Source organism: Myotis yumanensis, unplaced genomic scaffold, assembly GCF_028538775.1.
Source record: "Myotis yumanensis isolate MYYU_CA2020_CCGP unplaced genomic scaffold, mMyoYum1.0.hap1 SCAF_3, whole genome shotgun sequence".
In the NCBI taxonomy this organism is placed as follows: Eukaryota; Metazoa; Chordata; class Mammalia; order Chiroptera; family Vespertilionidae; genus Myotis; species Myotis yumanensis.
In genome coordinates, this window is record NW_027223754.1 from 9,027,722 (window position 1) to 9,042,536 (window position 14,815).

Consider the following 14,815-nt stretch of genomic DNA (forward strand, 5'->3'; position numbering starts at 1 on the left):
AGTCCCTCTACATTAAACCTGTGAACAATATCGACCCTTTTAAATAACCAATAGCTACATCTGGGGCCCAGGAGTGGGCAGTGTACACACTGACACACGTTTACTTCTTGCTCTTAATTCTGCAACCCTGTGGAGCTAGTGACCTGTTTCAACCGCCTCAGGCTGTTTTATTACTTTATTTATTTGTATAAGGCATTGCGGCAACGTGTGGTGTGTCCTTAGGCAAATCTCTCACCACTAGGTTTCATTTTCCTCCTTTCTCAGACTAAGGAGTTGGATGAGGCGATCTCTAGAGTCCCTGCCAATTGCCATGTTTTGCTATAATACCTATGTAGTTGTAATATTATATCCCAACAATAAAAAATGTGCTCATTTCTGGACAAGCACATTCCTTTAACCAGTTGGAGTCAGTAAAGCAAATGGAAGACTGGACAGTGAATCTGAACTTTCTCCGGGCACCTGGGTGCTCCCCACAGGTTCTGCCTGGGAAAGGCGGCTCCCTCTCTGCTGGGAAAGGGTGAGTTTCTGCGCTTCCTTCTCTTACAGTGTCGCCAGGAAGAGGAAGTGAGATTAGAGAAATGGAAGTAATTAGCTTTGATTAGGAACAGAGTGGTTTTTTTTCCTGTCCCTCTCTGACTACACACTGTTCAGTTCTGACAGTTTTGCATCAGCCTCAGGTTAATAACAGAGGAATTCCCTCTCAGTTAGATATTCATTAACTTTTTAGTACTGGCCCTGCCCACACTGAGGGGCGAAGTCCCACTGTCTTAACGTTCTCTGTTGCTAAATCTGTGCCCCTTTTAAGGAAACCCAGGGGACTGCCCCTGAAGAAGAAGACAGAAGACATTCTTAAGGAGCTATTTTCTTTGCCTTTTGCTGTGATTGTGTTTGTTTCCTTTGCCTTTCTTGGAATGCACCAACTATAACTGGTCTTTTTTTTTTTTTTAACTTCAGTTTCACTTTCGAGATTGCAGCAAATTTGCCTCCCGTCCCTGATGGACACACGGCTGGATTTGGACTGACGACAACAGGGACGGTCAGCTGTCCTCAGAGTACACAAAGGTAGAGATTTCACCTTCCTGTGGGGCTAGGATCGCTCGTTGGGTGAAGCTAGGTACACGATGGTTTTTGGATTCTTTGCTCTGGTGCTTGAAATCTAGTCAGAATCACTCTAGGAGCATGAAAGAACAGGCAGATGATGTCGGTATGGGAAGAACTGTATCATAACTCAGGACAAATAATAGCAACAAGCCTAATGAACAGGATAAAACATTTTATGCAGCAAATGAAAAAAATGTTTCTTTCCTTTGTAATGTAGCTGGCAGGCACATTAGAGTAGCTACTGAAATCATTTGGCGGTAGCCTTCACAAAATATCACAACTTCGTCTTAAAGATACAAAGTCCTGTGAGCTTAAAAGAGCTTGTCTCCCTCTCTCAGCCTTCAGGGGGAGATGAGCTGGCACTGTATGACAATGGGCTTGACAAGGAGGAACTCTTCCACTGTTCCCAGGTGTGAGAAAATGGCTTTCTTTGGCCTAATAAAGGAGAAAGCATGGAGCTGAGAAGTGGAAAGCCACTCGGATGTGTAAGAGGATCAGAGATTAGCTTGGGCAGATGTGGGTCAGGTCATATGGAGATGGAGTCGGCCTTGGCTAGCAGTTTCAGGAAGCTGCTTCCCAACTTTGCAATATGGCTTTGTGTTGGCATGTGTCTGCATACAGCGTATATGTCTAAATTTAGGGGGGCAGAGAAATGTAAAGTTTACACACCAAACAGTACAAGCCAAACTGTAGCTGGTGGAAAATCGAAGCAGCCTGGCTCCGGACTCCATGTCCTCACCACTGTGCAGTGTGGCGCTGGCTTGGACAGAGATGTGCTCCAAATGGCCAGGCCCCATGTCCTCAGAGCCTGGGTACATAAAATTGTGTATAGCTTTAAAAATACTCAGTGCCAGCATTGTAAAGGCCATTAGATGGGAATGTTAATTTATAGAAGCTGATTTCTTCTGTTTTTCTGAGAACTAGAATAGAATAAAAATAAAACCATTAATTTTAAAAAGAATAATTTAAAATACTCAGACAAGTTCTGTTTTCCTAGAATAATCATCTAAAAAGATTTTACATTCAAACTTATCTGGAATTCTTCTTGTGACATGACTTTTAGATCTTATACAAAAATCTATTAAAATATTATTTTTGATTCATCCCCATACCTTGAGGATACATTTGATTTTTTAAAAACATGTGAAATGGTAAACTAGGTAAACAATCATACCAGAAAATACTACATTGGGTACAAATTCCACTAAAACAAGTTTGTAACCATACATAGAAAAAAAGAGTGGTTTTCTTGGGCTGATTTTTAACTGCCAATGGAAAGCTATTCATTCAACATATATTTATTCAATACCAGCTACGTTCTAATCATTTTTCTGGATTACACAGCATAAAATAAAAACAACCATGTCCTCTCCTATTACCACTTACTTCTTCATAAGGAGGGATAATTAAATAAATTAAAAATAAAATTATTTCAGATAATTCCCATAAACCATTGCATGCAATAAGCGATCTAGTAAAAGAGTTACAAAATGGGAAAATTTACACTTCTGACTTCAAGACTTACTGTAAAGCTACAATAATTAAAAGAGTAAGGTTTTAGTTATTAAACAATCTATAACACAATATTAACTATAAAACAATAATAAAAAAGAAACAACCTGATTAATACATGAGCGAAATATTTGAACATAGGGAAGACATACAAATGGACAGTAAGCACAGAAAAGAAACTGTTAAGTGTCATTGCTCACCATGAAAATGCCAATAGGAAAAAAAAAAAAGAAAATGCCAATAGGTGGGGCGTCAAACAGGTTCGGAAACCCCACTGGTAAGGGTCTGAGTATCTCCCGAAGAGGAGCGATCTCTTACTCTGAGGGTCACCAGCCCACCTGCTGCATTGGGAAGCCCCGGACATGTGCCCTGGAAGAGGGAAAGTAAAGGTCTCCACTAATTAAAAGAAACAAACAAAAAGAATTTTTTAAAGGCCTCGGATTTTGTGAATGTTGTATTACAAGTGATTAAATTTATTAATTTCACTCTTTAGACCAAGTAGTAGGGTAAGATGTCCCATGGATGCCTCCTAACCTGAGACTTTCTTTTCATTCTTTAAAATGAAATGGAAAAGCAGCACTTTGAAAGGAATGAGGCCTCCTTAAGTGATGTGGTTGTTCAGGGAGGATGCTGGCTGCTTCCCAGCCTGCGAAGACAGTGCCACGTTGGTCCTGAAAGAAGCTCTCCACCTAACCCGGGGTGGAGTTAAAGGGGCTTCATGCATTTCCGTGAATATCAAGTATTTTACATGCTTGGCTCCCACTACTATTTCCTGCCGATTTAATGGTGAGCTGTGGTTGTCGGGTGATATATTTTGTTTTGCATAGATTTTCCTTTATAAAGTAAAAAATTTACAAAATAGGAAATAGTTATAATTACCACTTTATACAACATGGATTATTATACTGATTAATAATAGTAGTAAATCCTGCTTTGTTCCAGATACCGAAAGACTTATTTCTTTTAACCTTTGTAACAACCTATGGAGGAGTGACTCTAATTATCTCTACTTACAAGATGAGAAAACTAAGGCCTGAGAAATGAATTTAACTTGCTCCAGGCTATATAGTAGAGGATCCAGGATCAGAACTCAGAGGGTGTATTTCCAGGGTTTGTTCTCTTAATGACAGTGTTTCTTCAAGTCTTACCGATTCTGCAGTGAATGGTCATTTATATAATCATAAAGTTGTAAATGATATCTATTGACTTTAGATTTTATGAATTGATCTAGACCAAGTATATCTGACTTATCATACTCTTAGGATAAATGCTAACGTTGTATATCTATTATAGCTGGCAGTTTTAGGAAATGCAAGGAAGGAAGAAGTGTGTAGAAAATACAGGGGTGCATATTTCCTGTATCACATGGTGAAGAATCGAGAGATTTTTTTGTGTAAAGTTGGTTGATCAATAAGTAGAATTCTAAGTATAGTCTTTAAAATTAAAATTGTAACAAGAGACTAAATTAAATTAAAAATAACTAAAGAAAAATTGTGACAACAATGATGAAACAGAATAATTAAATTCCTTATCTTTAGAGTGGGAAGATAATACTTAGTCAGTAAATGAAGAAATAGTAGCATTTGCATATTATTTAGGTTTGTGAAGGTGACCACGAGAATTAAAAATAGACACTGTCAAGAGATTACTTTAGGTCATTGCCATGGGAGTGGAAGTGAAGGGTGAAGAGGGAGTTTGTATTATCCGTTTTGTATTTTCTGTGCTGTTTGAATTATACATACATGGCTAATATTCTAAGTGTCTGACCATCCGACTGGTCACTATGATGTGCACTGACCACCAGAGGGCAGACACTCAACACAGGAGCTGCCATGACGTGCACAGAGAAATGGCACCGCGGATTTGGCGCCCACAAAGCAACCCTCGCTTCCCCCAAGTGGAACATAGGCCCCGCCACCACCCTGGAGTGACAGTCCACCAAACCGCAGCTGATGCTGCTGAGACCCCATAGTGCAAAATGCGGCCCACAGCCCAGCCCAACCTGGAAACGGTGGCTGTGGGCGCCGGGGTAACGATGTCACGTTTTTGTTGACATTCTGAAGCCAAAATTGTCAACAGAATATGTCTAAAGATCAACTATTGCCACAACATATCTCTGAAGCCAAAAGAAGCCAGGGTCGTCGACAGAATGTATCTGAAGACCGACTACTGGCACAGCGTACCTCTGAGGCTGAAAGAAAGCAATGTTGTCAACAGAATATGTCCGAAGAACAACCATCGACAAGTACTACCAACACTGGTAGGAACTGCCTTCATAGCAAAATGAGATAAATGGGGATGTAATTATTGAACACAGTGTGGTGGAATGACTCTTACATGTCAATTTTGCCTATCCCTCAATTTATCCGATGAAAAACCAACTGATGGAAAATTTAGTCAATGTTGTAGCAAAGGCAAAGTTTCTCCAAATGATATAAATTTTCCAGAATGCCCGGCATATTTAAAAAAATTAATGATTAACGAATTGCTTTTCCCCGCCTGACACTGGCCTCCTATTTAAATTATTTGAAGACTGTTTCCTGTGATTGGGGAAATAGTCATTTGCGATGACTATTAATAAATCACAAGGACAAACTCTAGACGGAATAGGAATATTCCTACCTAAACCCATTTTCAGACATGGTCAGTATATGTTGCTTTCTCTCGAGTTTGAAGAGCGTGTGATGTTAAAGTTGTAAATACTTCATCACAAGGGAAATTAGTCAAGCACTCTGAAAGTGTTTTTACTCTTAATGTGGTATACAGGGAGATATTAGAATAAGTTTAATCAATTTATCAGTCATTGTTTGTATCAATGTTGTTTTTATATCATCTTTTTGTTGTTTTTATATCATGTTTTTGTTTTTATATCATGTTTTTGTTGTTTTCATATCATGTCTTTGTTGTTATATCATGTTGTTATTGTTTATTAATCATTTATATATTATTTTCATGTACATCTTACTAATTTTCTTTCACCTCTGATACTTCTATTATAGAGAAAAGGCAAATAGTGATATTAAAATATTTCTTCTAATTAATTTCCTTTCAATGTGCATGAATCCGTGCATTGGGCCACTAGTTTCCATTTAATGTACTACTTGTGTAATACATACTTGTATATCATGAAAGTTATAGTAAAAAAATCATGCATAGATACATTTGGTTATATATTTTTCAAAGAATATACCAATGCATGTGAAAACATGTGTTATTAATGTAATTTATTGCTTTTTAATGTTTTTTTATAGGGCAGAATCATGAGCTGGAGCCTGCTGTGTCATATCTCCTGCTTTTTGGGACTGTTGCCCTTTTGGATACAGTGTATGTCTTCTGCCAACAGATGTGCTGTTTGGCATGAAGTAGCTGACTGCAGTCATCTGAAGTTGACTCAGATACCCGATGACCTCCCAGCAAACATAACAGTGCTAAATCTAACCCATAATCAACTCAGAAAATTACCACCTGCCAATTTTACAAGATACAGTCAACTTACTATCTTGGATGCAGGATTTAACTCCATTTCAAAACTGGAGCCAGAGTTGTGCCAAAAACTTCCCTTGTTGGAAATTTTGAACCTCCAACACAATGAGCTATCTCAACTTTCTGACAAAACCTTTATCTTCTGCCGGAATTTGACTGAACTTCATCTTAGGTACAACTTAATCCATAAAATTCAAAATAATCCCTTTAAAGACCTGAAGGTAAGATGAAAATGTTTATTTCCATATAATAAATGAGAAGTATGTTATCTAATGTTAAGATTTCAAGTCATGTATTCATTCTTATACTTAATATCTAGATATCTGGGTGAAGAAGGAGAAATATAATCTACCCAAATTGGGGGACTGAGGGGAACCACACACAAATATTGCCATTATCATGGGAAATGTTTTTAAAAGAGAAAATATCATTTTAAATCAGTTTCTTTCTTTTTAAAATTTTTTTTTATTGATTTCAGAGAGGAAGGAAGAGGAGAGAGAGATAGAAACATCAATGATGAAAGAGAATCATTGATTGGTTGCCTCCTGCACGCCCCCTACTGGGGATTGAGCTCGTAACCCGGGTATGTGACCTTGACTGGAATCAAACCTGGGACCCTTCAGTCTGCAGGCTGACGCTCTATCCACTGAGCCAAACCGGCCAGGGCTTACATCAGTTTCAATCTTAATTTTAAAGATCTCTGCATCTCTTGCTTCTTCCCATATGAAATAGAACTTTCTTAGATACAAGAGGTGGAGATCAGAGATGAATCAGAACATCCCATGAGGAGCACAGCAAATAACCTTTCAAGGCTGCTGATTTTGTACCTGAAATAATGAGAAAAATGTCGAGTGCAAATTCTAACTTAAATAAGGTTAACACAGTGATACATGATAAGTTGTTCAACTTAAAGTTATCTATTCTTGATTTTAGAAATCTCACAATATTTCTTTCCAATGACTACTTACAGTTTTCCTTTTAGTACTTCACTTGAATTTTAAGTCTGTGAAAAATGTACAAGGTAGAGCTAAAGTAGGTTGATAGTTGCTCATATAAAAAATAATACAATTAATAAATAATACAAAAATAAACTTTCATGTACTCACAACTGTAAACCTACTTTTGCCCCACCCTGTATTTAATATCTCTAAATTTGAAACAGTTATTAAGTGCTTTTCCTAAGCCAAAGCCATTTTCAAAACTATTTGTTTTCTTCTTTTTATGGACTTATAAACACCTGGTCATTTCTGGACCTCAGATGCCAAGAATACATATATATTTAAATATGCTTAGAAACTTTTATAAAATGATTTGCTTGGAAGCTATTTGAAATTTCTTTTGGGGCTTCTTAGATTTTGAGGTGGAAAATATATCTTTGGATACAAAGACCTCAATATATGGTTGGAGTAATCATTGGGGGAAATTTTAACATTATTTTTTTAAAATAAATAAAAGTGTTATTCTCTATAATAGACATAAGATTTTGCACTGATATATATATATATATATATATATATATATATATATATATAAATGTTTCCTTATCTTTTACTTGAGTTTGTAGCATACATGTTCAAAAACAGCATAGGGTGAAAAAACAACCCTGACAAAACAAACAACAAAAATGCACATTCTCTACTAGACATGATGCAAAGTTTACATAGCTATGGATCTTGCTCAATATAAAAATCTTCTTAGGATTTCATGGTTGACAAAGCTCTACTCATAGTTCTTTTTTAAAATATATTTTATTGATTTCAGAAAGAAAGGGAGAGGGAGAGAGAAATAGAAACATCAATGATGAGAGAGAATCATCAATTGGCTGCCTCTTGCATGCCGCACAATGGGCACCAAGCCCAGAAATGTGCCCTGACTGAGAATCGAACCATGACCTTCTGGTTCATAGGTTGACGCTCAACCACTGAACAACACCAGCAGGGCCTCATAGTTTTTAAGAAAACATTTCTCTTTTCCTGTTATTTAGTTTCAAGGCTGATGTATGACACTATATGTTTGAAAAGCTACATAAATATTCCTTGGATCAGAAATACATGTTTATTATAAATAAACTAGAGGCTCGGTGCACGGATTTGTGCACCGGTGGGGTCCCTCGGCCTGGCCTGCTGGGATTTGGCCAAAACTGGCTACCTGATATTCCCCAAGGGATCCTGGATTGCGAGAGGATGCAGGCCAGGCTGAGGGACCCCACTGGTGCATGAATCCTCTAGGATGCATATAAGATCTTTGGTTAATCTCTTCCCACCTTCTTCTCTCCCCCCTTTCCTCTGAGATTCATCAGTTTGTTCCATGTTTCCATGCCTGTGTTTTCCACTCCTGCATTGAGTGTCTGCTCCCTGATGGTCAGTGCGTGTCATAGCTACTGGTCGGTTGAACGGTCAGCCGGTTGCTTAGGCTTTTACATATAGAGATATGTAAATACATGCTCATTATGACTATTCTTTATGTCATGAATAAGTAAGCTTAAGCCTTTCTTATTTCAGTAAGAGAAATAAAGTGATTCTTGATGTAAGAAACTAAATCCTTACAACAATAATATTTTTAATCTCAACAAAGATTTTTATTACTCCTATTGTCAGTTTTCTATAGAATAATAGAGAAATGACATTTTGCTGTTGAGTTCTTCCTAAGGTTCACATACATTTAGAGTAGGGGTGGGAAACATCGGCCTGCAGACCATATAAGGCCCATAAAATCATTTGGTCTGGCCCTACCAAGGCATTAGGAATGAGTTAATTAAGTGTTTGATCAAATATGCAGGCTAATGTTTAAGTTGATGGTTTTGTATAGCATATGAATGATATTATAAATATCCAAATGGCACTTGGCAGAAAAAAGGTTCCCCACCCCTGATTTAGAAGAACTATTTTTGATGGCAAGATTCTAACATCTACTTATTTTTTCCTCTCAGAATTTAATCAAATTAGATTTATCTCACAATGGCTTATCATCTACTAAATTAGGAACTCAACTCCAACTGGAAAATCTCCAAGAGCTTTTATTATCGAGTAATAAAATTCATGTACTAAAACGTGAAGAACTTGATTTCCTTGGCAATTCTTCTTTAAAAAAATTGGAGTTGTCTTCAAATCAAATTAAAGAGGTAAGAAGTGAGATAAATTATTTCGTGTTCTGTCTTTAAGTGTGGGCAGTCCATAATTGTGTCACATGGATAGGAATCCAAAAATCTCTATAGACTTGCGAAATCCTTCACACTGACTTCTTGGTCATTGATGTCACCCTCACAAGAAAGGGAGTTGGGTAGCAATTAGGAGCTAGGCCTCTGCTGTCAAACAGAAGTGGCTTAAAATCCTCCTTCCATTATAGACCAGTACTTTGACTTTGGGGAACTTCACCTCTCTGGGTCCTCATGTATAAAGTGGAAATACCATCTATCTTACAAAATCTCTGAAAGAATTAACATAGCATGATGCTTAAGAGCACGGGCTTTAGAGCTAATTTAGTTGCCTTCCTCTCTGGGCTTTCTCTCTTATTAATTGTGCAATCAGGCAAATTATTCAAGTTCTCTCTACTCCAGTTCTCCAGTTATAAAGTTAGTGTAATAAATATTACTTCATTGAACTGTGTGCTAGACAATGTAGCACATGTCGGGCATGTAAGGACCTCAGCAGGAGTGACATCTAAGCTGAGCCATGGATGCTGAGTAGAAGTTACCCTGTGACCAGGGGAGGGGCAGAGAGGAGTGTTGGAGCAAGGTGCAGAGTAAGGAGCTGTGAATTAGAGGGATGGAGAGAAAACCCAGAGAAGGTGATGAAAAGGGAAGGGGGCTGGAGTAACGCATTGTGTTTAACGGATTGTGTTGCAAGGGTCATACAAACTCTACTGTGTCTTGGTTATTCACCTCTTTTTTTCCCTCCACCCTTAGTTTTCTCCAGGGTGTTTCCATGCAATTGGAAAATTATTTGGTCTCTCTCTGAACAATGCCCAACTGGGCCCCAGTCTCACCGAGAACCTTTGTCAGGAATTGTCAAACACAAGCATTCAGACTCTCTCCCTGAGCGGCACCCAGCTGTACAGAACAAGCAATACGACTTTCGCTGGACTAAAGCAGACGAACCTCACCGTGCTTGATCTTTCCTATAATGGCTTAAATTCGATCGGCAATGATTCCTTTGCGTGGCTTCCACATCTAGAATATCTCTTCCTGGAGTATAATAACATAGTACATTTGTCTTCTCGCTCCTTCTATGGGCTTTTCAACGTGAGATACCTGAATTTGAGACGCTCTTTTACTAAACAAAGCAATTCCCTTGCTTTGCTTCCCAAGATTGATGATTTTGCCTTTCAGTGGCTAACATGTTTGGAGCATCTTAACATGGACGATAACAACTTTCCAGGCATAAAAAGCAATATGTTCACGGGACTCACACAGCTGCGATATTTAAGTCTATCCAACTCCTTCACCAGTTTGCCAACTTTAACAAATAACACATTTGTATCACTTGCTCATTCTCCTTTACTAATGCTCAACCTAACAAAAAATAAAATCTCAAAAATAGAGAGGGGTGCTTTTTCTTGGTTGGGCCACCTAAAGGTACTTGACCTGGGCATTAATGACATTGGGCAGGAACTCACGGGCCAGGAATGGAGAGGTCTAGAAAACATTGTTGAAATCTACCTTTCCTACAACAAATACCTGCAACTGACTACTAGCTCTTTTGCCCTGGTTCCAAGCCTTCAGCAACTGATGCTCCGAAGGGTGGCCCTTAAAAACCTGGATAGCTCCCCTTCACCTTTTCGCCCTCTTGCCAATATGACCATCCTCGATCTAAGCAACAACAACATAGCCAACATCAATGATGAACTGTTGGAGGGTCTGGACAGACTGGAAATTCTGGATTTGCAGCATAACAACTTAGCCCGGCTCTGGAAACAAGCAAATCCTGGTGGTCCTGTTAATTTTCTAAAGGGTCTTTCTCACCTCCACATCCTTAATTTAGAGTCTAACGGCTTTGATGAGATCCCAGCAGAGGTCTTCAAGGACTTGCTTCAGTTAAAGAGCATCAATTTAGGGTTGAATAATTTAAACATACTTCCACCATCCATCTTTGACAATCAGGCATCTCTAAAGTCGTTGAACCTTCAGAAGAATCTCATCACATCAGTTGAGAAGGATGTTTTTGGGCCAGCTTTCAGGAACCTGAGTAATTTAGATATGCGCTTTAATCCATTTGATTGCACGTGTGAAAGTATTGCCTGGTTTGTTACCTGGCTCAATGCTACCCATGCCAATATCTCTGAACTATCAAGCCATTACCTCTGCAATACCCCGCCTCAATATCATGGTTTTCCGGTGATGCTTTTTGATATATCACCCTGCAAAGACAGTGCCCCCTTCAAACTCCTTTTCATGATAAATACCAGTATATTATTGAGTTTTATTTTTATTGTACTGTTCATCCATTTTGAAGGCTGGAGGATATCCTTCTACTGGAATGTTTTAGTGCATCGAGCTCTTGGTTTCAAAGAAATGGATAGACAGCCAGAGCAGTTTGACTATGCGGCGTATATAATCCATGCCTATGAAGATAGGGACTGGGTCTGGGAGAACTTCTCCCCAATGGAAGAACAAGATCAAACTCTTAGATTTTGTCTGGAAGAAAGGGACTTCCAGGCAGGTGTCCTTGAACTTGAAGCAATTGTTAATAGCATCAAAAGGAGCAGAAAAACCATTTTTGTTGTAACACAGCATCTATTAAAAGATCCATTATGCAAAAGGTAGGTGAACACTGTGACATTTGAAGCATATAGCTGTTTTTACATTGAGCTTTTCAATATTACCAACATTTTACTCACAACTCAAAGAATCTACACTAATAAAAAAGAAAGATGCAAATTGACCATACCTTCGTGATGCCCACCAGCCCATCAGGAGTGAGTATGCAAATTAACCCAACAAAGATGGTGGGTTAATTTGCATATACAGGCACCGATCGGCCAGGGGCGGGGTGGGGCGGGACCCTTGCATCGTGCTGCTCCGGGCCTCTGGGAGGTGTGGGAAGGCAGAAAGGCAGCTCTGGCCAGAGCAAAGGTGGTGCTGGCAGCCAGGTGAAGGAAGGCCCATTCTTGCATGAATCTTCATGCATCGGGCCTCTAGTTTAAAAAATAAAATTAAGAAAAAATATAACCTGATTTTTAGTGAGATATCAAAGTAAATTCTAAGGGGAATTTTAGATTTTAGAGCTTTTGACTATTAAAAACTGTATATTTATATATAACTTAATTCAATTTCTTGTGGTTTTGTTTGTTTGTTTTTACTTAGATTCAAGGTGCACCAAGCAGTTCAAAAAGCTATTGAACAAAACCTAGATTCCATTATCTTGATCTTTCTTGAGGAGATTCCAGATTATAAACTGAACCATGCACTCTGCTTGCGAAGAGGAATGTTTAAATCTCACTGCATCTTGAACTGGCCAGTTCAGAAAGAACGGAAAAATGCCTTTCATCACACGTTGCAAGTAGCACTTGGGTCCAGAAATTCAGTACATTAGATTTATTTAAAAATTAAACAAAGGAATAACTTTCTTAATTTAAAAAAAGTTTCATGGTAAATTTAAGTTTTACTTGGAAACAGTGTAAATCTGTTTGTTTATATTTTATAGGTGAGAGTATTAGATCACAGTTATCTCTCTTCTATGGAAATATATCTCCTTATTTCAGACTTTTTATAACCAATTGACTTAATTTGACCCAAAAGAAACATATAGGAATATTCCCTATTAATGAATATACATAATTGGTTACTGAGGCCAATGAAAACTTAAGAAAGTTTAAAAATATTCCTCATTTAAGTAAGGTAAGAGTTATGTGAGGGTTTGTAATAGTTATATTTGGGTTTTTTATGTACTCAGAATAAAAAATAATTGTTTTAATGGGCACAATGGTATTTCAATTATAAACAATAAAATATATACCCATATTTTTTAAAAGTTTAATTACAGTATTTTGCCAATTGAAAAGCTTGTATTTTAGTAGTGCCTATCCCAGTGTTGATTTTGTTAAATTTTAAATACCATTTTAATATGCAGACTCTAGGGCAGAAAACATTTGTTAATAATTTTGATTACTTAATGAAACAAATGATTTAATACTTACATTTTCTTAATATTTGAAATCCTGCTATAGAATATGTTAGAAGAAATAATTATCTTACTTAGAATAATTGCAGAAAGGCTTATTTCTTGAAGGTTAATTAGTAGTTTGGCTTTGTGGAAACAAGATATTGTCCTCCCTTGCTCACAGACTCTGGAGGTAGCCCTGGCCAAATCACTTGGTCCCACTGATTCATGATTCATGATCTTGAAAATATGATGATAAACAAAATCATAAATATTCTCATGTATTTAGTGATGATGATCATGGTTTAATACCTTCATATAGATTATATTATTGTACCACAAAATAATATGCTAGGTATAAATTAGTCCTTATGACTATTTTGTTTTACATAAAAATTCTAATTATTGGAAATAGATATGAATAGCTTTTTTTTCTTTCTTTATTGATTAAGGTATTACATATGTGTCCGTATCCCCCCCCTCCAGCTCATGCCCTCACCCCCCGCCCCCCCTTGTCTGTGTCAATTGTTTATGCTTATATTCATGCATACAAGCCCTTTGGTTGATCTCTCCCTCTTACCCCCACCATCCCCTACCTTCCCTCTGAGGTTTAACCATCGGATCGATGCTTCTCTGTCTCTGGATCTGTTTTTCTTCATCAGTTTATGTTGTTCATTATATTCTACAAATGAGTTAGATCATGTGATATTTGTCTTTCTCTGACTGGTTTATTTCACTTAGCATAATGCTCTCCAGGTCCATCCATGCTGTTGCAAATGGTAGGAGTTCCTTCCTTTTTTACAGCAGCATAGTATTCCATTGTGTAGATGTACCACATTTTTTAAATACACTCATCTGCTGATAGGCACTTAGGCTGATTCCAAATCTTAGCTATTGTAAATTGTGCTGCTATGAACATAGGGGTGCATGTATCCTTTCTGATCAGTGTTCCCAGTTTCTTGGGATATAGTCCTAGAAGTGGGATCACTGGGTCAAATGGGAGTTCCATTTTTAGTTTTTTGAGGAAACTCATACTGTAATGAATAGCTTTATAAAACCTTTCTAGTTCTGGTATTTAAATGTAAAAGAGAGTTAAAGTACATGTTTATTGAACTTAGGGAGCATTAAAATGTCCCATTTTGGAACTGTGATTTAACTAGTTTAGTGTTTTCAGGATGAAATTAACATAATCCTGAAAAAAAGTCATATCCACTGAACCATGATTCTGAGAGTCTGCTGTCTTCCAACAACGTGAACATGTGGAGGACTTCTTTCTACTTCCTCATTACACAGGTCACACACATGTGAGACATTTGTTTTATAACGTTTTTGTTAACATTTGTGTTGGCATCATAAAATAAAAACCACAACTATTTTTTCTCTTGATGCACATTGTCATGTTTCAATGTTCTCAACCTCATTAAAATAATTATAAGTAAATTATTATTATGAATTAATATGTCATCAATTCATGAAAAGCAGGGCAGGAAGTAATTTTGCTCTTATTCTCTTCTGTATTTGCTTATGAGGTAGACAATCAAATGGCCACAATTTAAATTGAGTTCAAGTGTAACCTTTTAAAAATTGCTTAATATGTAAGAGGTCAGGATACATAAGGGATG

The 14,815-nt window shown here is 37.5% G+C and overlaps 1 protein-coding gene across 3 annotated transcripts; it reads left to right on the plus strand.

The window, feature by feature from the left end:
* The first annotated feature begins 329 nt into the window (after positions 1-329).
* Positions 330-14,579, plus strand: TLR3 (toll like receptor 3). 3 transcript variants are annotated; one of them, XM_070408224.1, is made up of 6 exons: positions 330-517; positions 955-1,062; positions 5,865-6,317; positions 9,026-9,217; positions 10,001-11,853; positions 12,398-14,579. In XM_070408224.1, exons 3-6 carry the CDS (start codon positions 5,874-5,876, stop codon positions 12,624-12,626), a joined length of 2,718 nt encoding a protein of 905 aa, XP_070264325.1. In that variant the 5' UTR covers positions 330-517; positions 955-1,062; positions 5,865-5,873; the 3' UTR covers positions 12,627-14,579. The 3 variants fall into 3 exon arrangements, with proteins under 3 accessions (XP_070264325.1, XP_070264324.1, XP_070264326.1); XM_070408223.1 differs by lacking the exons at positions 330-517; positions 955-1,062 and adding an exon at positions 4,728-4,873; XM_070408225.1 differs by lacking the exons at positions 330-517; positions 955-1,062; positions 9,026-9,217 and adding an exon at positions 4,728-4,873.
* The last annotated feature ends 236 nt before the right edge of the window (positions 14,580-14,815 follow it).

Coding starts and splice junctions, on each gene's coding strand:
- TLR3 (XM_070408223.1), top strand. CDS start 4,763: ATGTATCTGAAGACCGACTACTGGCACAGCGTACCTCTGAGGCTGAAA. Junction 6,318..9,025: donor ATCCCTTTAAAGACCTGAAG/GTAAGATGAAAA, acceptor TTTTCCTCTCAG/AATTTAATCAAATTAGATTT. Junction 11,854..12,397: donor AAAGATCCATTATGCAAAAG/GTAGGTGAACAC, acceptor GTTTTTACTTAG/ATTCAAGGTGCACCAAGCAG.